Genomic DNA, 26141 nt, shown 5'->3' with positions numbered 1-26141 from the left:
AGGATCTCTCCTCTCTTTTTTTCCGTGTCGATTTTTTTTTTTTTTTTTTTTGGCTAGTATATTATACCTGTATGCGCAGGTGTACATATTATAAACATAACACTACGTGAACTTACGCTACCGAGGAGGAGATCCTCTTTACCTCCCCTTCGCAATAATCCTTTTCAAACTGCGCGCACGTAGTCAGCCGCATTTTTCTTGCATTGTGCTCAAATGGGTGAGGCGCAATTTTCAAGGGGAATTTTTGCCTGTTTGCCTGTGTTATATACGCAGAGGGGGACGCATATAGTAGGGGATTAAATCATACGCCGAGTCGCGTAGCCGAAGAGGGAGAAAACAAAATCGCAGGCGAATTATTTATCCGCATAGGATGCCCGCGTAGGATTCCGGCTTAGAATGCCCTCATAGGATTCCCCCGTCGAATGCCCGCGTAGGATTCCCGCTTACAATGCCCGCGTAGGAATTCCCGTTCGTTTGTTACCCTCTCCCTGTTTTTTTTGTTTTTTTCCCATTTCCCCCCCACGTTGTACAAAATGGACGAAGAAATATTAAACAAATACGCCACGAAGAACAGCATAAACAACATCCCGTATAGCAACTTCTTCGTCGCGCACAAGAGAAAAATGCTGGAGGAAGAAGAATACCCCAGTAGGGATAACTTTGGTCATGTGAACAAACGACCCAGAGTATCACTATACAATAATTTCGAATCGCTCAAAAAGCAAAGGTTAAGTGAAAATGACGTATGTATAGACCACTTTAAGGACATGGACAAATACATCAATCAAGTAAAGGAGTTAAGAAGTATTTATAACTTCCTCTTTAGTGACCATTTAACAAACGAACATGATATTTTGCACGTGAACAGAAAATTTTGCACCATTGAATGTAATGAAATTATCGATAGGAATATTTGTTTTGAGAGTTCTTCAGAGAGGTGTAGTAACGGGCTATACAGTTATGCCAAGAGTGGAGGGAATAGCTATAGCGATGCACTCATAAGGAAGAAGGGGGTAGGTGAAATGGAGGTGCATGGAGTGTCCGTGGGGGAGAATAATGCAGAGTGGAGAAGAGGTAGCGGGATGATATGCCCCCAAAGTGGGAAAAATATTCACCTCGTTAACGGTGATAATAAGAGCATTGATAATTACCACATTGGGAGTGAGGAAAACGTAGGAGGTGCTTCTCGAGGAAGTAATAGAATCCCCGCCTTCGGAAAAAGAATACTTAATAGCGTCTCCAACCAAGTACTCTACGTCGATGACTTGTCCTCGTATGACATTCTGCTGCTAGTGTCCTTAGTCACGCAATTGCAAAATGAACAGAAGGAAAATGAAAAGGAAGAAAAAAATTTAGAAGTACTAGCCAACATTGACGAATTTAAAGTGAATGCACATTCGCTAAAAGAAATTTTTAGGAGCTATTTTAAAGAAAAAGCTTTTCAATGTTTTACGTGCGGATTACGATTCAGCTCAAGTTTAGAGAAGCTAAACCATTTGGAAAATCATTACCAAAAAAATAAATACTACACCAGTGGCGGGGCAGAAAAACCAGGTGCGAATAGGAACAGAAAAAAAATTATTTATCTGGATCATATGAGTATATCTATTGAGTTTTTTATCTGTAAGGAGTACTCTATTTTTGAGGATGTGTATGAAAATATGGTTACGAAAAATTGTAACTCCTTTAATTACAATGCCAAGTGGGAGGCGGATCGGAAGACCATCCGTGTGGAGAGGAACTACGAAGGTGTGAATGATTCGGCCTTTTTGAAGAGTGCCAAGAGGGAGAATCACGAGGAGAATTTTGCATCGCGTATAATCGATTTGACAGATGAGGAGGAACCTGGTGATGTTGAAAATGCCCCTGGTGAGTATGCCCCTGGTGGGGATCCCAACTCGGTGGGCCATGCGAGGAAGGCAAACAGCCTTGCGAAAAGTAAAAGAGAAAAACGCCCTGAAACGCTCGCTTTTTACATATCCACCTCTGAGGGGCACAAACGGAAGGAAGCAGAAGAAGAAGACGCCCCTTTCGACAAAAACGTACAGGACATATTCCATTTTGGAAAAAAGTCCAACGAAATGGATAACTTCTTTTGGGCAAGGCGAAACAACGAAGCGCAGAATAGAAAAAATGAAAAAAAAAAAAAACTTGCATAATGTAGAGAACGATGATAATGACTCTTCCTCAGATAATGACAACAACGACAGCAACAACAATAATAGCGGTAGTAACGACAAGGACAACGACGGGGAGATGAATTTTTTTGATTTTATTTATGGAAATCAAAACACGTATGATGTTAGCCTGTCCAATTATTACACCGTGACTGAAGATAACAATGTGCATATAAACTACATCAATGGAGAGGTCATGTTTAAAAATATTTTGAAGTGTTTAGAGATAAAAGATATTAGCAGTTATGTTTTTCCTTCTTGGATCCCTCGAAGGAGCATACAGAATTTTTTAGTCAGACCCGTTACGGAATTGTATGGGCCGCAAGTCACTAGTAGTAACTCATTTGCCAATCTCGCAGTCGCCAAAGGGATGGGCAATCTTTTTATGAACAAGTACCCCCAGGAGGATACTTCGTTTGGAAACAAACTAGCCATGCAGAGTAACGTCTGGAACTTATGCACAAGTGGGGAGTTTTATCTAAGCAAGCAGCTGGTTCCCATCAACGTTTTTTTTTCCCTCTCAAAGATGATAGGTGGGCGGAGCGGTCAGCGGGGTGAAACGACGAAGCTGGGCGAAACTTCGAATCTGGGTGAAACTTCGAAACTGGGTGAAACTTCGAAACTGGGTGAAACTGCGAAGCGGGCGGAATATCCCGAAGGGGGCTACTTCGCGCGCGCGGGAGATGAGCAGACGGATCCAACGCGGGGAGAGTTCCAAATGGAAGCGGCCAATTGGGGAGCCCCTCTTCAGGAGGTAAGCAAAAGGGTCAGCGACGAGTGGGGAGAAAAACACGTGGAGGGAAAGTCCAACCGAATAGATACACGCAGTAATAAAATCCAGCCTTCCAAAGACGCCATGGAGGGAGGGAACCTGAGGGGATTGGGAAGCACAGACTACTCTACGGACGATGTCGCCGTTTGTCCCTATCGCACTCATAGCGGAGAGCGTGAACAGGAGAACAACGCAGAGCAGATCATAACGAGCTCCTTCCTGCACATCTTCGACGAGAAATTCTTCGCACAAACGAGCGCCTTCAAGGAAATTTTTCTCTTCTACCTGAGGAGTACCTATTTCGAAATGAGCCATCACTTGAGCAACCAAGTAAACCTTAACGACATAGAAGAAAGACTATATAGTTATATACAAAATAATTATACACAGAAAATGCCTATATTTGATACGAATAATTATCAACCGAATGAGTGCTTTCTGTGTAAAGAAAAACTTCTGTTCGATTATTCATATGAATATAATGACTTTTACTACACGGATGCTGTGGCAGTGGACTTGAATAACCTCCTCGAGGATGAGGAGGATAGGGACCAAACACAAATGTACAGCTTCAGTTTTAATGCCAAGAGGATTGACGAACTGAGCGATAGGTGCATTTATAACGATCCAAGTTACGACATATTGGACAACGGAATTAGGGAAGCGCAAATTTTTTTCCAAAAAATGCAAAATGGAGACGCGGGAGCCGCTGGAGCCGCTGCAGACGATGGAGATGCACACTTGCGCAACGGAGTAAACCAATTGGAGGAAGAAAAAAATGCCACTACTACTGCAACTGATGACCACCTTGGGGAAAAGTGCAAAACGGTTAACAGCTCAGTACACATGAATGACCTGCTCGAAAATGTAAAAAAAATAATTGGTGAAAATTGTGTACTGAAAAGAACCGTCATCGAGTCAGCTTTGAAATATAATTGCCAAATGAAAAATATGAAGAGGAAAAAAAAAAAAAAAAATGACCACATTCAGCATTACAATAATTTATTTAGAAATTTTTGCATTCCGTATGAAACAGTAAGCATTCTCCATGACATACAAAAAGAAAATAAAAACAGGAGCAGCGTTAGCGTTAATAATGTCTCCCAATTTGATATTAACCATGAATATGCAAATGACGAAATTGACGATTTTGTGAATTATTTCGAAAATGTCACGCAACAAGTGACCAATTCACTGTTCGAAAATGTCTACAAAGGTAAAAAAATGGATAAACATATATTTTCACACATGACAAATTGTTACATAAATGACGATAATGAGAAAAAGGACAGTTTTACTCATATCTATTTCCCCTCCAATTATTTGCAAACAAACTTCACTTATTTTCACCATCAGTGTTTTAAAAATTATGTGCAGTATTTTATTTTCCCATACTATTTCTTAACCAAGTTGGATGATCACCTTTTTAAGAAAATTGTCATATCTGCTGTGAGGCAGTTTTTCAAGGCGTACCATCGTATTTGTAAGTTTGGCACTTCTGAGCTGAAGTACGCGGGGGGTAGCCGTCCTTGTGTAAAGAAAAGGCCGACTCCTAAGGTGGGGAAACTCCAGCGGAGGAGGCACTTTTAACGCGGCGCTAACCAGCCATCGCTTCTGTTTTGTTTGCTCCTTTTTTTTTTTTTTTTTTTGCTTTATCTATGGTTTGTTTTGTCTGCGGGGAAGTGGCCCCACCCCCCCCAGTGCGCAACGCTTATGTTGCGTTTGTCTGATATGCCTTCCTTTTTTTTTCACACGCCCCGACTGCTTCATCGCGTGGGAATAAATTTGCGAAAATTAAATTAATTTTCAAGTGTGTGCATGACGCGGATGCCCCCTTTTTTTTTTTAGTACCTTTTTCAAACCTTAAAAAAATAAGTTTTTAAATTAAAAAGTTTTTTTTCGTAGATGGTGAAACAAAAACAGGATGTTGCTTGAGTGCGGTGCAATTTGAGAGGGACGTGTCACATGTGCGCGTGGGCAAAAACGGACTTCTCTTCGGTGCGGAAGTGGACACAGCGAGTGTCATTCGGACCGGTTCGCGGGAATACGGGGATAGGCTCACGACAGGCCTGCAGTAAATAAGAGGCCAACACGGTGTCATCCGCGTAACGCTCACCGCTTGCTACTCAGAGCCGAGCAGTTAGGCGTCCAAAGGGCACCTGACGCAGTTCCTGACGAAGTCACAAAACTTGCATTTCCATTTGTCGGAGTTTTCCACCACGTCACTGGAGCGCTTGCCGTCCCAGTAATCCAACAAAATGTTAATAGTATACAAAGTGGAGTGGTAAAAATAAGGGATGTGATTTCGAGAAAATTCAACTCCTTGGTGTTCATACACAATCTCCATTTCTTCTTTAATCTTTGGAAGTCTGAGAAAGAGACAATTTACTGCTTTGGATAAATTTTCCAAGTTTTTATATTTTATCAAATCAATAGCGGTAAATTCAAACATGGGATCGCATTCGTATATTTCAAACAGCTTTTTAAAGTCCGCTTTTCCATTTCTTAAATTCTGTAGCAGTAGGCAATACGTTTGTACTTGTATAGCAGACGTTCTCTTCTGAGCAAGACTTGGTTCCTTTTTTTCCTTCCTCGTTTTCGTATCAGAAATTATTAAGTATTCCCTCCTGGAAACGTTATCATATTCAATTCTTAACTCATCAATTATGCCTCTTAATACGTAGCCTCTAATGATCCCAAAAACCCACACTTCTCTTGCCTTCTTACATTCAAATAGTTGTCCCAAGAGGGTAATTGTGTTCAGTAGACGGTATCCTAAGGATTCTTCTCTCGTATTTACTTCCACATCAATTATGAGATGATCTGCTTTTTCTAACACTTCATGTCTTTCTATACCTAATCGCATTGCTTCTGTTTCTCTCCTTTTCCCTGTTGTTAAAACTAACTCCAGTTGCTGTTCACACCATAGCTGGGCTGATAAATCTGTAATACTTAATTTATTTTTTTTGTTAAATTTTTCATTTGGTGATTTGGATTCTTTGTATAATTTTTCCGTTTCGTTAATTTGCTGCTCTTCTAACAGGTCCTCCACGTCGTTCACCAGTTGATCAAATTCTGAGATGGGCGATGGGTTGTCACTCTGTGTGTTCCCTGTTGACGGCTCACTCAGAATTTTGCACCTCTTTTCATTCTTCACGTTTTCGCCCTCCTCCTTTTTCCATATTATGTTATACGTCGTCAGCATTGTGTCTGCGGTGGGAAGGGGTTAGGAGCGGTAAGAAGGGGTGAGAAGGGATAAGAAGGGGTTAGGAGCGGTAAGAAGGGGTGAGAAGGGATAAGAAGGGGTTAGGAGCGGTAAGAAGGGGTGAGAAGGGATAAGAAGGGGTTACGAGCGGTAAGAAGGGGTGAGAAGGGATAAGAAGGGGTTACGAGCGGTAAGCAGCGCCAAGAAACGGCAAGAAGCTCCAAGAAGCAGCATGCTGAATGGGGTTTCGGACACACGCGAAGTAGTGGCTGGGAAAACTCCCATCCTAATCGTAAAAATACCCCCAAAGGGCACGCACAAAATGACCACTCAAAGGCGTTCCTAGACAAATGGATTGCTTTACCTGCACATGTGCCTACGTGGTATATTTGCCGCAAATGTCAGTGCTCCTAGACGTGCATTCAAAGGATGAGAAAAAACGGGGTGGGGATTTCACAGGGGGAAATTTCTGGTGAGTGCCAATAACTCATGGATCTTGAAAAAACCTTAAAAGCGGATAAATGTAAATGCAAACAGTTGAATACATTACCCACGCGTACTTTCGAAGAGGGGAATGGACCTATGCCAACGTGAAAAGCGCATTCGTGTGTTTCATGACGTCAAAACGTTTTGCATATTCTCGTGAGGCGATGCGCAGGGAAAAATATTTTCTCTAGCGGGGGATACTTTTATGCCCAAAAAAAGGAAAAGGTGTATGATTTTGTGAGAAAAAAAAAAAAAAAAAAAAAAAAAAATCCCCCGAAACCACGTATTGGTACACAAAATAACACGAAAAAGTGAAGAATAAAGGAAAAGGATAACTCCCACTTAAGCAGTGAGTTAAGGTGAATAATAGTGAGAACCTGTTTGGCGCATCCACATCTCACGTAAAACACAGGACATGCACAGAAAACGATAATTTTCTATCCCAAGCGGCGCATTGTGAAGAAAAAAAAAAAAAAAAAAGACGCTCATCAAAGTTACCCAGAAGTATGATTTAAAAACTTCCTCCACGACGTACGTTGGCTGATGAGGGACATGCTTTTAGCACTCCTATAAACTGGTGTAGGACGCCGCTTGGAAATTATTTCCGAACCTTTTTTCAGCAAATGCGAAAAGAGGACGAAGTGGTTTCGTACAAAGAGGCTGTGTGCATATAGGCGAGTTTTGCCCGAGCGGTCATCATTAGCGGCAATGCCATTCTTCCCATAAGCGACCATGGACGATACGCGTATGCCTAGTGGGATTCACACTGCTAAACGTAGGGCCAAAAGAAAAATTACCGACAAAGTGTGTCAGCCCACTTTTGCAAAGTTTTAAAAAAAAGTTATTGTAAATACGAAAAAAAAAAAAGAAAAAAGTAGAGATGTCGCAAAATTAAAAAAAGTGTGCAAATATATATTTTTTATAATCATGTAAGGTTTCAAAATGGGCCATATGATGCGCGTAAAACTGCATTGCATATATGCTCCAACCACACACAACAGTTTGGTTAACCCGGTGCGTGCGTACGTACTTAACTGACGGAGGGACACACAATGAAGGCATGCCACAGCACAACGTGGACGCTTCGCCACGCGATGGTGGGGGAAAAAAAAAAATGTAAAGAATGATACCGTCCCAACAAAATTACACATGATGTGTTTACTAAAAAAGGAAGGTGTCACGCATTTCGCTGCACATTTCGCTGCGCATTTCTCTACACATTTCTCTACACATTTCGCTGCTCATCTCGCCACACCGACTTGGGATTTTCCCCCAAACGGAATGCAAAACAAATGGTGTAGAGTTTCTCCCATTGGGCGGGCCTCCGCACTCAGCCGCAACGAGCTGCCTCGCCCTCGCGGAGCTGATCGTTGCCCTTAAATAAATACACCCCATTCCTCTGAACGCAGAACTCTTTTAAGATGTTCCTAAAATAAATATCAGGAATGGTTAAGGGGGATTGAATAACCATTTCAACATGCTTCACGATTTCATTTTTTGAGAAAACAGAATTATGGTTCGTTTGGAAAATGTTAATAACAGCATTCCTGCATTTGTTAAACTCGCTCTGATTCTCTATACGCAAAAACCAGATGTTGTTAATTTGAAGGGCGATGTTATTTAGCGCTTTCATAAAGAAGGGTAAATCAATGCTCGTATTTTTCGCATCCTTTCTTATCTTATTATATATATCATCAAATGGGATGCAATTATTGTGTAGCATATCTGTGATGTTTTTTTCTAATGTCCTAATATCCAGTTTGTAATCATTAATTATTATTTTACTATTTTTATAAGTTTGAATAATTTTGGCAATTTTCACCATTTTTTTTTTCCACTTTTCATTAATGGATAGACACAACTGGGTATTGTTATTTACAAATTCTTCGTCCATTTTGTGCTTGAAAAAATACCCTGTATATTTATATTCGCATAAGGGGAGAAACATCTCTGAGAGTGCATTGTTGGGTAGGTTGGTGGCCTTTTCGAAATTTTCCATTAGGATGGATGTAGAAGAATTGATTTTTTTGGAATCTGCATCGGGATCTGCATTTCTGCTAAGGTTGCTATTACTATCCCCATAGGTACGATTATCATTCTCCCCTCTCTTCCTTGCATCGTTAAGACCCTTTCTCCCAACCCTGATGTCGTACACATGCTTGAGTAAAATGGGCTCTACCTGCTTGAATATAATCACCAGTAGCAAATCGCGAACTCTTATTTTGTAATCCACGTAGGAGAAAATTTCCAAGTTTTTATTTTTTTTCTCACTCTCACTTTTGGGTTCCTTTCCTTTTAAAAATTTATATAAATATTTCGATTTGATGATCCATAACCCTAAAACGTTGACACAATATTTCTGTACAGTGTTTAGTAAAATATCCTGATCAATATTTTTTTTTATAATTTTCTGAATTTCGACAAACCTCTGAACATTTTTCAATCTCATTATTTTTAAAATTTGCTCATCCAAGTTTAGAGAAAAAAAATAAAGCATATTCAAGTTGGTACTCACGTCTTCTTCATTTCTGTACAGGTTACTACTGTGTCTACTGCTATCCTTCGACTTGCGATCTTTTACATTGCCATCTGATGGTAAATGACTCGTGTTATCTTCCTTAGCGTTTTTGCACATATGATTTAGGTACTGCTGTCCATCATTGTGGAACATTATTTGGGGGACTTCCCCATTAGGGTTTTCTTCTCTTAAGCTGTTGACATTGACAGTGCTGCTTCCCTCCCCAGGGTTATTACTACCTCCTGTATCATCCCTGCAACTAAGAATATCATTTTTTTTGTTGACATTGGTGAAAAGTTCCAACATTTCATGAGCCTCAAGCGAATCTGGTTCATAAATATTTACAATACTTGTCCACTGATGCTCCGGAGTAAGTGACTGGTTGGTTTCACTTGGGTACTTACTCTCCCCTGGTTCAGCATTTTCTTTTATATTCTTTGCCTGAGCAGGTTCATTGATTTTGTTTTTCCCTTCCACGTCTGTATCTAATTTAATGCTATCATGCCATGGCTTAAACTGATAGATATGCTTCAACGGGACCATATAAATTTCTTTCTTCTTCTTAATTTCATTGTATTGAAATAAGCAAACGCAGTTTGTTATATACTCGCAGAGAACACTCGTGCTGATTAGTCTGCTTACATTCCTGTCATTCTCTGAGTCCCTACAAATGGCAATCGAGTCGTGAGAGTCTTCCTCCTCCTTCATATACTCGTGCAGTTTGTATTCGAAAATGTACGTTTCTTCATTTGTGTTGCATTTACTTTTTATTTGTTTTAATTTGCTATAATTTTTGCAAGCATATATTTTTTGGATATTGTTCGTGTAGTTATATGGTCTGTACTTTGGCCTCAGTGGGTACTGGATAAGGTACGTGTTAATCTGGTTCAGGTTGTTCTCGTTAATATTGTTGAGATAGATATCAATTTCTTCTTCAATTTCTTCATCATCCTCCGAGTTGGAGGTCCTCGAGTTATCATCAGACTCTCCTTCATATTTGTAGTTGCTCAATTCCTTCAGGTCTTCGTTCATTTTTTTTTTTTCTGTGTAGTAGAGGTTTATTGTTGTGTCACTGTTATAGGGTGGTTATTACAGGGTTTGTTATATGAAGCATATATTTAGCGTTTCTCCCTTACATATATATTGCTTTTCTTTCTTCCTTTTCCTTTCAGTGCGCCTATTTTGCATTCACTGGAGAGGAAGGGATGGTTTAGGGTTCACCCTTCTGCGAGGCGCAATCAGTTCAAGTCTGCAATTTGTAACGTTCGTCACGCTGCCATGATCTGTGAGTGCTGGAATGTCCCTCTTCCCCTTTTCGCGCTTCTCAGGGAAGGTTGGGGGTAGGGTTCATCCTAATGACAGAGTGGCGGCCTCATGACAAGGTGGCAGCCTAATGACGGAGTGACAGCTTAACGACAGAGTGGCAGCCTATTGACGGAGTGACAGCTTAACGACAAAATGGCATCCTTCTGCGGCGCCTTTTTTTTTGTATCTTACTATGCAAAGCGGTATGTATATTTGCTAAAGGTACACTTGCGTAGTAATGGGATGCATGTCAAAGGGGACAGTCACAAAAATTGTTTCATTCCGAAAAGCAGCTGTGATTGTTCTACATTGGCACTTGGCGCGAATTCCGTTTAGCTAGTTAAAAGGGAGGTGGGCCTAAATAGTGCCGCTGCGCCGGCGATGTAAAAGAATTATCAGCGAGGGAGTTTCCTCTCTCGTGCACGTCGTTATTTGGGTTTTGCCGCTTTTCCGCTGTGCAGTTTTGCCGCTTCAACGCTTCAACACTTCAACACTTCATCGCTGCGTTCTGCGGTTGGGTTCGGCTTCCCCATTTTGAGCAATTCACTGGGGCGTTCCTTTTTAACGCCCCTTGAGAACATTTTTGGAAACTCGTTCCCGTCACCGTTGCGGTGTATTTCCGGGCGCACGCAACTTCGCATCGTCCATAACTGCTTTTTTTTTTTTTTTTTTTTTTTAATTGTTCCCCCATATGCGCAGCTCACTCATAGGGCAAGCAGTTCACACTCGCAAGAAATTAAAAAAAAAAAAAAAAAAAAAAAAACGAGAACCTTTGATCAAAACCTCGCTGCCGTTTTTGTAAAGGGAAAAAGTACTCAATATGAGCGAGCGGACTGCGCAAGGACACATCACTTGGATGGAAGGTGTTAACCGGACGAAATGTAAAGCACGCGAATGAACAAATAGGCATGTTTAAATACATGTGCCATTTTTTACTCCTTTTTCCCTCTGGTTTGTGTCCGATTTGAGAAAAATTTCCGCAGAAACTGTATCACAGAAATACAAACAAACGTGACGAGGAGGCATCACCCGGGAAGTAGTCTTCATGATTCACCATCCAATTTTGGCGCTTCTTTACAAAAAATAATGCCCCCTTTTGTGCCAAGGTAGGGGAAGCCAAGTGTAGCATATCACTGGGTAGCATAACACAGGGTAGCATAACGCTGAGTAGTATACACTGCGTAGCATACCGCTTGGTAGTGTAACGTCTCCTATTTGAGGCATAACAGAACAAGTCGGAGAAAGGGCACAACAGGAGAGGCACCAAAAGGGAGATCCCCTTAAACGTTGTCATCATTTTGAGGGGTGGAGGCAAAAATGAAATGTAACTCGGCTTAACACATTGACTGATGTTAAGTGGTCCATGTTGCTACTATAAGGGGGGAAGAAATTTATTTATGCCTGATCATATTCTGCGTCGCTATACTGCTCATATGAATAGACACACGGATCCACGTCTGTACACACAATTGTAGACGTTCCTTCCGTAGCATGCTCATCCGCTAGCGGCACACCTTGAGCAGTCAGTTTTGCATGAGCCATCTAAACTCACCCCCCACACATGTTACCCCCTAAAGCAAAATGGACAGACACCCATTTGCTAGCGCCAACAATGATTCGGGCAGTGCGCAGTTCCCAACAGGCTTAGGAACCCCAATGAGCATTAACAACTCCTTTAACAATTCCTTTAACAATTCCTTCCGTGTGAATAACCAAACACCATTTGATAAAAACGACCTGACCAAATACTTTGACAGTTTTCTCAACAAAACGAATCATCCATACATTTGTTTCGCCCACGTTTTTTTTAAGCTCCTTGCCGTGTCACTGTAATAAATTGCATGGCTCTGTACGCATGATGAGGCGTGCATATATATGCCCATGTACAGAGGCAGACATTTCAGTGGTTGCCTTTTCAAAATGTATTTACTATATCTTTCACAGCACCGAGAGAGTTTAAATTATTTAGTTCATTTTACCATATGGGTTAACCTTCTTAAAATAAATTCAAATGATTCCTTTTTTTTTTTTTTTCCATGTTGATTTGTCCCCCACCTTGCAGATACTTCATAGGACCCTTCCTATTTCGAAGTGAAAAATCGAATGAACATGACTTTATCATCACGTTTGCATTTACCCTCTTTTTAGTTTCTCTGGATTTTTATTTGGTTAAAAATATTAGCGGCAGGTGGGTAAAAAGAGCGCAAGGGGGGTTATGACAGGGAAGGAACCCTCTCCCCCCGGTCGCTATGCGTTCCTGCAGGTGTGCACGTACACACATGTGCGGATGTAACCACGTGGGTACAAGGACGTGGGTATAATGGAGTGGATATAATAACGTGGATATAATAACGTTGATATAATAACGTTGATATAATAACGTGTATATAATAACGTGCATATAATAACGTGTTTTTTTTTTTTTCTTCCCTCTTTTTGCTCGCCCTTTTAAGGTTCCTGGTAAAGATGATATGGTGGATCGACGCCAATGAAGACTACTCCAACAAAATAATTTTCAAATCGTCAGAAGAAAGCCTGCTGAATGGCACAGACAAGAAGGTTTTTTGGTATGCACTCTATGCAAACTTTTTCATATGGCTGTGTCAGACGTTACAGATGTTGATGTCGTTTCAGTTTTGCTGGTTTTTGTTGTGTTTTCTGTGCCTGTTTCTCTCCTTTTACAATTTATTTAATTTTTGGAAATGCTCCAAGGAGCAGCATAAAGTAGTGGGCACCTTTTTGAGCCGCATCAATTTGAACCAGTTCTACAAGAAGGTGTTCAGTGGGTAGCTGTGCCGTCGGTAAGCAGTGAGCAGAAGGAATCTCCGCGTGAGTACGTACAGATGTATGCAGTGGGTGTATGGCGCCTTCCCATCGCCCCTGTTCTCAGTTGCGCATAAGGTGCCTACGTACGGACTCGCATTATTGGTATGCATGAGCACCTCGTGGGGAAAGGGCACATGTATGTCAGAACCAGTCCGGGGGCGAGACAAGCTTTTTGCGCTTCACTCATCTTTTCAAATCAGACATTTTTTTTTTTTTTTGTGTGTGTGTGAAGGATGCATTTATACATATTGAAGAGAACTCACGTCCTTTTAATTTTGCAAAAGCTTCTTTGTTTTAAAGATCATTTTGCGTTGTTGCACGGGGAGCGGAGTGCATGAGAGGCTCACGTGGATGAACACGCACAGGATAACACTTCCCATTCTCCACGCACAGGATAACACTTCCCATTCTCCATGCACAGGATAGTTTTCTCCCCATTCTTCACATACAGAATGCATATAGCCCATTTACGGCGTATCCAAATACGGTGGCACCCTCGAAATGCATATGCGCGTGAAGGCGGAAGGAGCGACTTATTTTATCAATTCTTTTCACACCTTAAAAATGGAACGAACGTGGAAACAAATTTGTTAGTCTTCCTCCCCCCTCCTCCCTTTTTAAGTCATTGCAAAATTTAAAGTTTCCATAAATCGCGTAAGTGTAACTATGTCCATTTTTTTTTTTTCAAATTAAAGCTACATCAACGCATAGAGAAAAACAGCAAAATATCGCAGCGTTGAAAAAATGAAATTCAACCCTCGCGTTCTCATTTTCTCGCGTTGTTGATACTTGTTTGCGCATTATTTTTTAACACCTCTTGAGTTGGTATGTCATTTTTTTTTTTTTTTATTTGACCAAATATTTTATCTTAAATGTGCACAAAATGGATTTATTTGTTTTACTTCCCCCTTAGCGTGATGATTTATTTATTTAAAAAAAAAAAAAAGAAAAAGGATTTATCCCCCCCAGCATGATGTTATTTTCCACAGGGGGAAATAAATGGTTAATTTTGTTAGCCCCTACGCAATGCACGGCAAGCGACAACTAGCTAAACTAAACAGTTTTTCTCTCCCCCCCCATCCCCCTTTGAATTATTCACTTTGCTAAGGCAGCATCACAGCAAAGAGGTATCCCGCTTCTACTGTCCAGCACGTAACAAAATTTACCATTTTAAAGATCGAAGCGATTGCCTATGTTTACATATGGTGAAGAAAAAAAAAAAAAATGCACCCTGTGATATCTGCTCACCACTCTGCACTCGCCAATCACCGTGCCGAACAAAAGCTGAGAGAAAAAAAAAAACGTTTGTGTGGCTAGCCATGAGTATACTGGTTGTGCCCCCCTAGGCACAAAATGTAACGCGACGAAAATGTACGGAAGTGTAAGCATGCGTTCTGCGTTCTTTTCCCTCGTATTGATCGTTCGTCCGTTCGTCCGCCCGTTCGTTCTTTCGTCCGCCTGCTCGCCCCCTCACATGTGCTGCGCCGCACTGCACTACGCTGTGCTGTACATATGCGTATTGATAAGCATATCTACATCGCTGCTGGGGACGACCATTTACGACTACTTCGATGGGAACTCGCCACTTTTCAAAATTGCTTCTCTTATTTTTTTTTTTTTTAATCAACCATTTTGCTATTTTATTTTACCTTTTTTAAATCCCTTCAATCATGCGAACGGGAAAGATAAGCCCAAGTAAATAGGGAATCAGCAGCGTAAATTCCCATTAGCCAATATCTTTCCTGAGATTAAAAAAAAAAAAAGTTACATATAATAAACGACGTAACAGCGGCAAATCGGCATATGCTACCAGGAAAGCCATGAGAAAAAAAAAAATAAATAAATAAAACACCCCCATTTGTGTTAGCCCCCACAGTTACTCTTTCTTGTACTGCAGAAAAAGTAGCACATATAGTATGTTCCCAACCCAGATGCAGGGCTTTTTAAGAAAAGGCCCAAACGCACGTTAAAGCAACGAAGCAGGAAAACGGTTGACCAAAGTGAGGATTTCCTTAACGGGTCCTTTCAGCTTGCGCGTTTGCTGCGGGGAGTAATACATCCCAGTCTCGCTGTGCAAGAGGTGGAAGCACCCTCATTTTTCTGCGTGAGTCTGCGCCAAAGGGAAGCCCCCAAGCTGGTAGCTCCTGAAGAGAAATTCGCAAGGCACACGCGTAGCCACTTTGCCTCAACGCTCGAAGGAGTCATACCCCCAGGTGAGTAGAAAAGTACCCCGAGGGAAGGAAGCACTATAGGAAGGAGGCACGACAGGAAAGAAGCACGATAGGAAAGAAGCACGATAGGAAGGAAGCACACCGAGGAAAAAAAAAGCACCCCTCCCCCCCCCACAGTATAACCAAACAAACCAGTTGACAAAATGAGCATACAGGAGGAAACCCCCAGTGCGGAAAAAACCAACGATGAAAAAACGAATGACAACTCGAAGAACGAGGGGTTGAAGGTTTCCACCGCCGATCAGGAACAAAAGAAAGAAGACACAAAGGTGGAAAGTAAAGATGATGTGAAAAGCGAAGGTAAAGACGACGTGAAAAGTGAAGGCAAAGACGATGTGAAAAGCGAAGGCAAGGACGATCGGAAAAGCGACGGTAAGGACGACGCGAAGGCTGCAGCAGGTGGGGAGGACGTCATGAATATGCTGCTGAGCTACCTGCAGAAGAATAAGGACGACCCCAAAATCATGCAAACCATGCTGAGCATGATGAGTGGGAAGGGAAAAGAAGGTGCAGGGGGACTCAGTCAGGTGAAGTTACCCAGCAGCAAGGCCAACGAAACAGAGGCAGGGGACGACAAAGGAAGTTCAACTAATGGAAACAAGAAAGATGAAGGGGCAGCGCAAAGAGATGGTGAGAATAAAACGAAGGAAGAGAAAGAGACAGGAAACAAACTGCTAAATCTGTTTAGTACGAAAACTGATAGAAGCATTTTTCCCAGTTTTAATTTTTCCGGTGGATTAAACAACACAGGAAATAGCACAAAGGAGGGATCTTCAGCTGCAGGTAGCATTTTTGGAGATGGAAAAAAAAGTTTCTTTGCTGAGTTTGGCGAAGATAAAGGGCGCAATGGTAGTGGCAGTATGAACAAGTTCGGCTTTAGCGGATTCGGTGGGTTTGGTAGTAGCTTTGGCAGTGGGAAGAAGAACGAAGATGGGGCCCTTGCGAAGGGGGAAACAACACAAGAGATCTTCAGCAAGGGAACAAGCACAACAGATGTTAGTGCAAGCAATGAGAAGGAGGAAGACACTGAAAAAAAAGGCGATACTGTGATGAAGAAAAAATTCGAAACTTTAGTTGATGACGACGATGATTATATAATAGAAAACGCAGAAACGAAGGAACCAGTCGAAGAAGAAGCCATCTCAATGATAGAAAATATGAACATAATGAATGATGACAATGGAAAAGAAAGAAAATTAAGTAACTTCGATTTCAGCAAAGCATTAAATAATGATAATAATGAAGAAGTGAGAGACATCAAATTATATCGTTCGAGAAATACATGGGAAGAATTAAACATAGATAATGACCTTATACAAATCCTGACGTATTTAAAATTTTTCGCCCCTTCCAAAATACAAGGCCTAGCTCTTCCCTACATTTTAAACAGTAACAAGAATTTAATAGCCCAAGCTCAAAATGGGTCAGGAAAAACACTAACCTTTGTCATTTCTATGCTATCGAAAATTAATCGAAATGAAGGATCATTGCAAGCCATGTGTATCTGTCCAACAAGGGAATTAGCTCAACAGAATTACGAAGTAGTGGGAAAATTCACCAAATATTTAACTGTCAAAGTTTTCCTAGCTGTACCACTCTGTGATAGATATAATAAAAACGCGGGGTTTCAAATATACGTAGGTACTCCAGGAAAAACATTAGACTTATTAAAAAGAAAATTTGTGGATACAAAAAATGTATCAATTTTTGTACTTGACGAAGCTGATGATTTAATTGATATTAAAAATAACATGTCCTCCCAAGTAGAAACTATCAAAAGATTTTTACCAAAACGTTGCCAAATTCTTCTCTTCTCTGCTACTTATAATGAAGACGTACGATCCTTTGCTGATAAATTTGCTCCAGGTGCATCTAAAATAAGTGTCCGTCAGGAAGACCTAACTTTGAAATGTGTAAAGCAGTATTATCTCTTAACAGAAAATGACGAACAAAAATATTACTACCTTTCTGAATTGTATTGCTCTATGAGCATTTCGCAGTGTGTCATTTTTGTTAACTCGAAAGTTTCTGCGTATAGTCTGTATCAGTTTATGACGGAGAGAGGTCACAATGTCACTCTCATCTGTGCTGATAGTGTAATTAGCAGATTTACAAGAAATCAAGTACAGAAGGCAAATGTGTTAGGTATGGATCCCAAAACTAGGGATACCCTCATGTCCGATTTTAAGAGTGGTGTTTCCAAAGTTTTAATTTGCACAGATTTGCTTGCCAGGGGTATAGATGTACCCACCATCAGCTTAGTTATCAATTTTGATTTGCCCTATGTCTATCAAGGAAGAATTTCAGGAAATCATGGTAACAATTTTTCCAACAAAAAAGTGAATATGGAAACGTATATTCATCGTATCGGACGGACAGGTCGATTTGGTACCAAAGGAATGGCCATTAATTTTATAAGCAAACATCAGCTGGTTCATATTAAGCAAATAGAACAGTTTTACCAGTGTGTCATTTCAGATTTGGAAATCGATTCTGAGCTTATGATTTCTTCCCCCCCGAAGTGAAGTGAAGTGAAGTGAGGTGAAGTGAAGTGAAGTGAAGTGAGGTGAAGTGAAGTGAAGTGATGTGAAGTGAAGTGAAGTGAAGGGACTGGACTGGACTGGACTGGACTGGACTCATTTGGGGAAGGAAGAAGGGGGAGAAAAGAGGGGATGGTCTTCTCGCCCCTCTGCCAAGACCAATTTTTGTCGCCCCTCGGGGGGGGGAAGGCGAGTCCATTTGTGCGTACTAATACGCTCCAGAGGTGTGGGGGGCAATAGGAACCCCTTCACATGGAAACTACGCCCAGTTGGGGTAGTACCAACGCCTTTGCAGGAAACCTCGCCCAAAGGGAAGGAACAGTCAAACCACCACCCCGGCGTTGCTGCGTGGCTTCTGCGTGGCTTCTGCGTTACGTCTGCATTACGTCTGCATCATTTCTGCGTGGCTTCTGCGCTACTTCTTCGTGACTGCTTCGTTTTGCGCACCACACCACGCCCCCTGCGCGCAAAGGCAATTTCGCCCACTTTGAAATTCTTCACGCCAGCCGGGCGCACACCATTTTAAGAGTTTTTTTTTTTCTTACCACCCCTTTTTGTTTGTTCCAATTTTTAAAATGTTTATATGCATATACGCTGCTGTTCGGCCAAACAGGAAATGGTAAACCGGGCCAACAGAAGTGCTGCACGTGTGTGTATATTTATGCGTATTATCGCCTTTTTTCACCCTTTTTCACCCTTTTCCACCCCTTTTCACCATTTTTCACCTTTGTTCACCAATTTCCCCCCTTTTTTACCCTCTTTTTTCCATGCGCCCAGCGCATGCCTCCTCACCTGCACAACTTCGCCTCAGGCGAGCGGTGTGCCCACGACATGTCCACGTGAACGATGGGTAAACTTTCTCACAAGGCAGAATTAAAATTTTGCGAAAAGGTTCACATGTGGGTACTTGGAACTGTCCCTCTGTTTTGCCGATGGAGTGGGAGAAAACCACGTATGGCTTCTTAATCTTATACGAGAGTACTCGGAGGAAGCAACTACCCACCCCCCTACAGATATGCAACAGTGCATGCGTGTGGTTATTCCCGTCCGTGTGGTTATTCCCTTCCGTGTGGTTACTCCCTTCCGTGTGGTTACTCCCACCCGTGCACCTTTTCACGACATCCTTCTTGTCGCCGGTCCCCTACATTTTGAAAAAGGCATTTCTTCACAAAAATAAATTGTAAATATTGTAGTAATGGATGAATAAGTGCCACTGTTAAGGAGTGAATTTTTTTCCTAAAGAGCAAATCGTATACATATGCCTGCTCAGCAGCATTTACTGCTTCGCACCTGCGAGGGGAAAAAAAAAAAAAAAAAAAAACTAACTTTTAACCCTGTGATGCGTTAAAGAGAGGCACCTACCGAGCGTGGCGCAAAATATGCTTGAAAGCTCTCCTCGAGTCAAATCTTATTGGCAACGGCGTAACATGCGCAGAGCTGTAGGGAAGAAAAATGAAAATCGGGTAACACATCTGTGTATGCAAGTAAGGACGTGGTTACCCCGCATAAGTGGAAGTTAACTAAGGACCATCGCTCCCCTCCACATTATACGCGAAACAACTCCACAAATGCTTGGGGTAATTCTAAAAAACGCCCTCCAGAGAAGCAGGTATCACATTACTGCCCGTTTGAACCGTGCCCACATAAGGGTCCCACAATTTAGTAGCCAAAATAACTCCCCCTTGACAATTGAAAAGGACCAATTTTACATTAACCCATTAAGGAAATTAACCTGTATAGGATGTGGGGAGTTCCTCCAAACCACAGATGAAAGAAAATCGGGGTTCGTCCCCTTTAGTGTGTACGAAAAGTACAGCAATGGGCGAATAAAATTCTACACCAAAGTGAAGGGGGAGGAAGTGAGTTCAGTTCCTGATGGAGTGAAGGTCGATGTAAATGACTTCCCCAGTTTTAGGGTTAAGACGAAGATTATCCTCTGCAGAAGGTGCTACAGGTTGCAGCATTATAAATGTTCAAACACGCAATGCGAGGTGGACACGAACAGGATTGAAAATATTATCAAATGCAGGACAGAGCTGCAGGAGGAGGTGAAGCGTCGGAGGAAGGGGGGGACCCCAAAAAGGAGCTCATCCTCCACACAGACTGAACCGGATGAACACGCATCCCTGGGTAGGACCTCTCCTAGTGGTGCCAACCCTACAATGGAACTTTCTCACGCAAGGGGAATGTCCCCCGTTTGTGAAGACGCGCCTCTAAAGGGAGACCGTAATGAAGGTGCACCCTCCGAAGGTGATCCCTCCGAAGGTGATCCCTCCGAAGGTGATTCCCCCGCTCAGATGAGCTACCCAATGGGAACCCGCAGTGTAAAAAACGAAGTGAACAAATTGTTGGAACAGGTTGTTCGTGGGAGGAAGCATCAACGGGGGAAGCATCAACGGGGGGAGGTGGCACATAGGAAGAAAGCGCAAAAAGGAGGAAGCACCGCGGAAGGGAATATCCCGAATGATCGTTTCACCCAAGTTGAGGAAGAAAAAAAACAAAAGAGTGTAACAGATGAAGCGGGAAGGGTAAGTAACAACCAAATGGAGGATGCAGGAGTGACTTCGAGAGGAGAAAAATACTACTACGACCCGTCGTACAGTATCGACCAGAGGAGCGTAAATATTTACGAGAAAAAAGATATCCTAAAAAAAAGAAATGACATGAAAAAGTTGGACGTAGAAAAAATGCAAGTAAGCACAGGTAAGTATGTCCAAGGAGATCGAAATGAGGTCATGAACAATTTGATAAAAAAAATGAAAAGAAAATCTCTACTTCTTTACCTAATCGATATAACAAATATTGAAAATACTATCCTCCCAGAACTATACATAGCATGTAAAAATAAAGACATAAATATCATATGGCTAGTTAATAAAGTGGACTGCCTACCCAAATCAACAAATCTAGATATGGTAAAAATATGGTTCCGAAACTTAGTAAGGCAAATAAAAAATGCACATATAAATGATTTAATATTTATATCAGCTTTAAAGTTCTACAATTTTAATATGCTAGAGGAAAGAATGAAATATTATGTGGACTTAGAAAAAGGAACAGACATATATATAGTTGGTTGTGTAAATGTAGGAAAATCATCCTTTGTGAATTCTTTTTTAAAGTACATAAATTATAAGCACTTAGGAGATATATACAGTAGGAGAAAAAAAGGAGGAGTTACAACATCGAACATCCCCTACACGACATTAAATTATAACACTTTTCAATTAAAAAAAAATATATTATCGATACTATAGGAATTCCAACCAAGTATCAATACTCTTCCATTCTGTACAAAGATATAGATTTAAACAGCATTTGCTTAAATAAACGAATTCAACCATTTACTTATAAGATGAAGGAAAATTCGTCCATAATATTAGGCAGTCTATGCTACATTAATTTAATATATGGTCCGTTTGCTTTGGTGACTTTTTATATCTCCAATAGGGTTACTATTCACATGTGCAGAAGCGAAAAGGTGGAAGATTTTTTGGAGAAGAAAAAATGCTCCTTCTTGTACCCTCCTCATGTTCAATCAGATTTTGATCTTCTTAAACCATTTGTTAAACACACTGTCAAAGTTTTTGGAAAAGATTTCGAAAGTATTGACGATATCGTCATTTCTGACTTATGCTGGTTTTCTGTCACTGGCAGGGGGGTTAAGGTATTCGAGATATACGCCCCAAAGTATGTGAAAATATATCGTAGACCTTCTATGATTAATGATGCCGTTAAGCATACCCAAGTGGATGTGTTCAAATACAAGTCCTATCGGGGAAGGACCGCCAAGGTACTACGGAAAAAGAAGAAGCTTATTGAGGAGCTGGATAGACTGAACCCTGGTCGTCGTCTTGAAATGAAGAACCTCACCCTCCAGGGGGAGCTCGCCCAGCTGCGCAATTTGGGCACCTTTAACGACTCGCCCGGGGCGGGGGGTGCTACAAGCGGTTTGACAAGCGGTGTGTCAAGCGGTTTGACAAGCGGTGTGTCAAGCGGTGTGTCAAGCGGTGTGTCAAGCGGTGTGTCAAGCGGTGTGTCAAGCGGTGTGTCAAGCGATGCGTCAAACGGTGTGTCAAACGGTGTGTCAAACGGTGTGGCCATCTCCTCGGTGGGCACCACGCCCGTCGCCCCGCTCATTGGAGACAAAAGCGACATAGAATGCATCACCCATTATTTGTAACTCCGCCAATTTTTCCCCTCCAACTTTTGTCTTTTTTGATAGCGGCCCGCCGCAATGTGCATTAATCCTGTCCGGAATGGACACGAGCGGTTGGGAGCAGCACGGGCAGTCATCTGAGGGCAGCCTTCTGAGGGAAGCCACCTCGGGGGTGAGCGCTCCTCCTCTGTGCCGCCGCTCCCCCGCTACTCCTCGCGGAAGTTATCCTGCAGGTACAAGTCCAAGTCGCTCTTATATATCTGATCGGGGAGAGTGAACAGGATGAGGATGTTATTCTTATCCACAGAGACAAAGTTATTTATTTTGAATGGGTTGAATTTAAACAGCTTGATATACTTGCACCCATATGTGAACACACAATGATGCTTGCTCTTGTTCACGTCGAATACGTTTATAATGCCCTTGTTATTTAGGGAGCCGATATAATTAAATCCTTCAATGTTACACCAAAAAAGAGAATGGATAAAGGTATCGGAGTTGAAAAAGTCTTCGTTGTAATAATTATTGTATGAATGGTCATAAAAGTAATTGACATTAGTGGTACTGCTGTACTCTCCATTTTGTGCAGATGTTTGGTACGGCTCAAAGTATGACTCGTTAATGCTATAGTTATTGTACGAATTGTCGTGAATAATTTTGTAAGGTAAATTATTATTAATAAATCTCAAGTCAAAAATGAATATGTTGTTTAACGAACTCATACATATCAGGTTGTTGTCATCGTTGTTATACTTATCTATGTCTGAAATTTCATACTTGGTTATTTTCTTGTGCACAGAGTGGACATTCACGTTGCTGTGTGTGTGAACACCTCGTCGGAAGTGTGCACCTGGTCCGTTTCCTCCGCCTCCTCCGCCTCCTCCGCTCCCGTTGCTACTATCGCTGACGCTGCTGACACTGCCAAATCCGGCTCCGCCCAGCGCATCCTCGTTGTAGCCACCCTGCACGCTCTTATTCTTCATCCTGATATCAAACAGGGAGAAGTAGCCACTGTACGTAGAACCTATAACTAGCGAATCATACAGCCACCTCACATTGCTATACAGCTCATTGGTCTTAATCGAAATGTACGGATTCATTTTAGATACATTAACGTGATCGTTTTCATATTTATTTTCGCTACTTGGCATAGTTCCACCATTAATGTCGTAGATGAATATATTTTTATCATCCCCATTGCTGAGGAGGTAATTATTTTTAAAGAAGAGTCCCTTTCCTGTTTTGTTATGTCCAACCAGTTCGAGTAGTAATTCCCCATCACATATTTTTCTGTCCTTTATTTTTTTTTTATAACTCTCGGATGATTTATTTTTCCTACTTTGATGGTTACCCCAATTATTGGGGTATCCATTTTTGCTATTTACAATTTCTGCTTTTTTTTTGAAGCGACTTGGGATGGTTTTTCCTTCCTTATGTCTCCGTTGGGCGTTCCACTGTTGTCCTCTCCCTTCCTCCTCGTATTCCTCTGCTCCTTCTTCTTCCTCCTCCTCCACTAGGCTACTATCGCTGCTACTTCCACTATCAGAACATCCTCCCCCCCCCTGGGAAGCGTTACTGTGGTAGTCTATTTCACCTGGCACAGCACTCCCAACCGCATCATCACTCAATCTCCTATCCACAGCCTCATCATCTTCCATCCTGTTAATCCGATCGATGGTTTTTCCAAGATTGTAGAGAAATATATTTCCCCGTATGGACTTACTTGCTATAATCACATTTCCTGCGTCTCCCCCCCAGTTGGTCTCCACCTGGTTGTTCATCACATCCCTACCGCAGTACAGGATGCTCGAATTCGTGCAGTAGTATGGAAGGTCCAAACAGTTGTACCTCTTAATAACTGGGATATGCTTATATTTATTTTTATAGTATTTTTTAAAAGAATCATCGATGGTGTTATCTTTGATAGATGATGAGTAAAAAATTTCTTTTTCGTTTTTTTTGTTTACTTGTTCCTTTGTGACCACTCGTAGTATGCTCATTTTGTAATTTTCTCTCCTACTGGAGTTGTGAAAGAGGACAATACCTTCGTTTAAGTATTGGTAGTTTTTCTCCCTCACCTTTCGATTCATATTTAGCACATCGATATTGCTTACGTTGCTGTATACGTTGGTTATTAAAATATCTGAATAGAGATCTATCATGTTTTTCCACCATAGGCTGAGGAGGATGTCCTTTTTTTTGTAGTGGTCATATACCAGGGTCTGCTTCGTGAATGCTTTGTTCACAGAGTGGGGCGCGTACCTTTGGTAGTTCATTTCATCATTAGGGAGATCTACCCCTGTTGTTTTTCCCTCATAGTTAAGTCTGTCTCGATTCAGCTGACCGTTTCGCAAATCGTGGATGATTCCCGATTCCTCTACATTTTCTTCCCTCGTCATATATTTGGACGAGCAGGACAGTGAGGAGTCACTTACATCGTTGGAGTTTCCATCCGATTCTTCTTCCTGTATGTTTTTGCCTGCATCGTTTTTTTTGCCTCTCAAGTGGTACTTACTCCTCCTCAGCGTGTTGGCCCTTTCGTTCGGCTGGCACTCGTTCGACTGGCGCTCGTTCGGCTGGCACTCGTTCGGCTGGAACTCATTCGGCTGACACTCGTTCGGTTGACACTCATTCGGCTGACACTCGTTCGGCTGGCACTCGTTTAGCTGCCCCCCCCTGCTGTGCTTCATCTTTTCCCCTACCGTTTTGGATAACCTTTTGTTTGGACTGGTCAATTATTTTTGCTGGCCCCACGATTGAGGGGGGGTTACGTTCGGCTACGTCACGGGGTGCCAACTACTGCTACCGCTGCTACCGCTACTGCTACTACTTGGAAGCCTTCTTTTTGCGAGCTCAGGCCGGGCTTGCGCATTGCCCCCGAAAAACATCTTTTAAGAGATGCCTGTCCTTGGAAATGCCATCAAGCCGTTTGTTCACATTTGAGTCCATTCGAATTTTCCGACCTTGTCCGCTCCCCGTTTAAGGTGATCCCCCCTTTGGCTCTTTTTCTAGCAATTTCCATGACCTACTCTTCAAGCCGCCCTACTTCACGCGCGCTTGCCACTGTGCTCGTCACTGTTGCGGCTTGTTAACCTGTTATGAGAATCGCTTTCCCCCTTCGAGGTGGAATTAATTCGTTTCGTAGGGACTTCCACGGAAGGGAGTCCATGCTGATACACGCGGCTTCCAAAAGGTGGTGACAGTTTTATTTTTTTTTTTTTTTCCCCCCTAATTTAGAAAATTCACTATAAAGGGAGAACAAAATACTGTGCTTATAATATGTGCATAGAGTATGGCCCCTCTCTGTGTGATGTGCAGGGGGAAAGAGAAAAAAAATCCATTTATTTTTTATGTACAAAAATGTATGTAGAGTTTACACCAAAGGAGTGCATATAATTTTACCACATGTGGAGATATGACGAATCTATTCTCCACTTTAAAGCTGCTAATTTTGTGGTGCCGAACGGGAACGATCATTAAGGGGGAAGAAGTAAAAAAAAAAAATACATTTCTCGGCGATCCTTTTTCACCCCTGCTGCGTTGCCAAGCGGTTATTTTGTTTTATTTTTTTTCCAATCACGCTGCGCTATGAAGATGAAGCCCCCCCCCAAAAAAAAAAATTAAAAGTGACTAACGAGTGGTAATGACATTGAAATAGTGGCAGGGGTAGGGCAGTGATCAGGCAGTGATGATGCAGCGATAAGGTGGCGATGTGACTGCTGTATGGCAGCGATGTGACTGCTGTATGGCAGCGATGTGACTGCTGCATGGCAGCGATGTGACTGCTGCATGGCAGCGATGTGACGGCGGTATGGCAGCGGGTTATGCGGCGCGGCAAAAATAGCTGCTATGCAAAGTTTCCAAAACAAGTGTGGAAATGAAAAATGAGCATTTAAGCAGGTCGAAATTTGAAAAAAAAAAA

The 26141-nt window shown here is 41.9% G+C and overlaps 7 protein-coding genes across 7 annotated transcripts; 4 read left to right on the top strand and 3 right to left on the bottom strand.

Moving 5' to 3' along the window:
• Window positions 1-533: 533 nt before the first annotated feature.
• On the top strand, window positions 534-4539 carry PCYB_125650 (hypothetical protein; the record flags this gene model as incomplete). The annotated part of the gene is made up of 4 exons (XM_004223898.1): window positions 534-1938; window positions 2049-2089; window positions 2134-2682; window positions 2704-4539. Exons 3-4 carry the CDS (start codon window positions 2134-2136, stop codon window positions 4537-4539), a joined length of 2385 nt encoding a protein of 794 aa, XP_004223946.1. The 5' UTR covers window positions 534-1938; window positions 2049-2089.
• Window positions 4540-5089: 550 nt separating this feature from the next.
• On the bottom strand, window positions 5090-5878 carry PCYB_125640 (hypothetical protein; the record flags this gene model as incomplete). Its single annotated transcript, XM_004223897.1, has 1 exon — window positions 5090-5878. Exon 1 carries the CDS (start codon window positions 5813-5815, stop codon window positions 5090-5092), a length of 726 nt encoding a protein of 241 aa, XP_004223945.1. The 5' UTR covers window positions 5816-5878.
• A 2103-nt stretch (window positions 5879-7981) lies between these two features.
• PCYB_125630 (hypothetical protein) lies at window positions 7982-10190 on the bottom strand (the record flags this gene model as incomplete). Its single annotated transcript, XM_004223896.1, has 1 exon — window positions 7982-10190. A coding segment is annotated over one exon (2209 nt), but the record flags the coding sequence as incomplete, so codon positions are not given.
• A 1854-nt stretch (window positions 10191-12044) lies between these two features.
• PCYB_125620 (hypothetical protein) lies at window positions 12045-13253 on the top strand (the record flags this gene model as incomplete). Its single annotated transcript, XM_004223895.1, has 3 exons — window positions 12045-12292; window positions 12526-12651; window positions 12917-13253. 3 exons carry the CDS (start codon window positions 12045-12047, stop codon window positions 13251-13253), a joined length of 711 nt encoding a protein of 236 aa, XP_004223943.1.
• Window positions 13254-15663: 2410 nt separating this feature from the next.
• On the top strand, window positions 15664-18060 carry PCYB_125610 (DEAD-box RNA helicase; the record flags this gene model as incomplete). The annotated part of the gene is made up of 2 exons (XM_004223894.1): window positions 15664-17519; window positions 18048-18060. 2 exons carry the CDS (start codon window positions 15664-15666, stop codon window positions 18058-18060), a joined length of 1869 nt encoding a protein of 622 aa, XP_004223942.1.
• Window positions 18061-19628: 1568 nt separating this feature from the next.
• On the top strand, window positions 19629-21985 carry PCYB_125600 (hypothetical protein; the record flags this gene model as incomplete). Its single annotated transcript, XM_004223893.1, has 1 exon — window positions 19629-21985. A coding segment is annotated over one exon (1203 nt), but the record flags the coding sequence as incomplete, so codon positions are not given.
• A 444-nt stretch (window positions 21986-22429) lies between these two features.
• PCYB_125590 (hypothetical protein) lies at window positions 22430-24909 on the bottom strand (the record flags this gene model as incomplete). Its single annotated transcript, XM_004223892.1, has 1 exon — window positions 22430-24909. A coding segment is annotated over one exon (2480 nt), but the record flags the coding sequence as incomplete, so codon positions are not given.
• Between the last annotated feature and the right edge of the window lie 1232 nt (window positions 24910-26141).

The sequence above is a fragment of the Plasmodium cynomolgi genome, chromosome 12, assembly GCF_000321355.1.
Source record: "Plasmodium cynomolgi strain B DNA, chromosome 12, whole genome shotgun sequence".
NCBI lineage: Eukaryota > Apicomplexa > Aconoidasida > Haemosporida > Plasmodiidae > Plasmodium > Plasmodium cynomolgi.
This window is presented reverse-complemented; position numbering and strand designations above follow the sequence as displayed.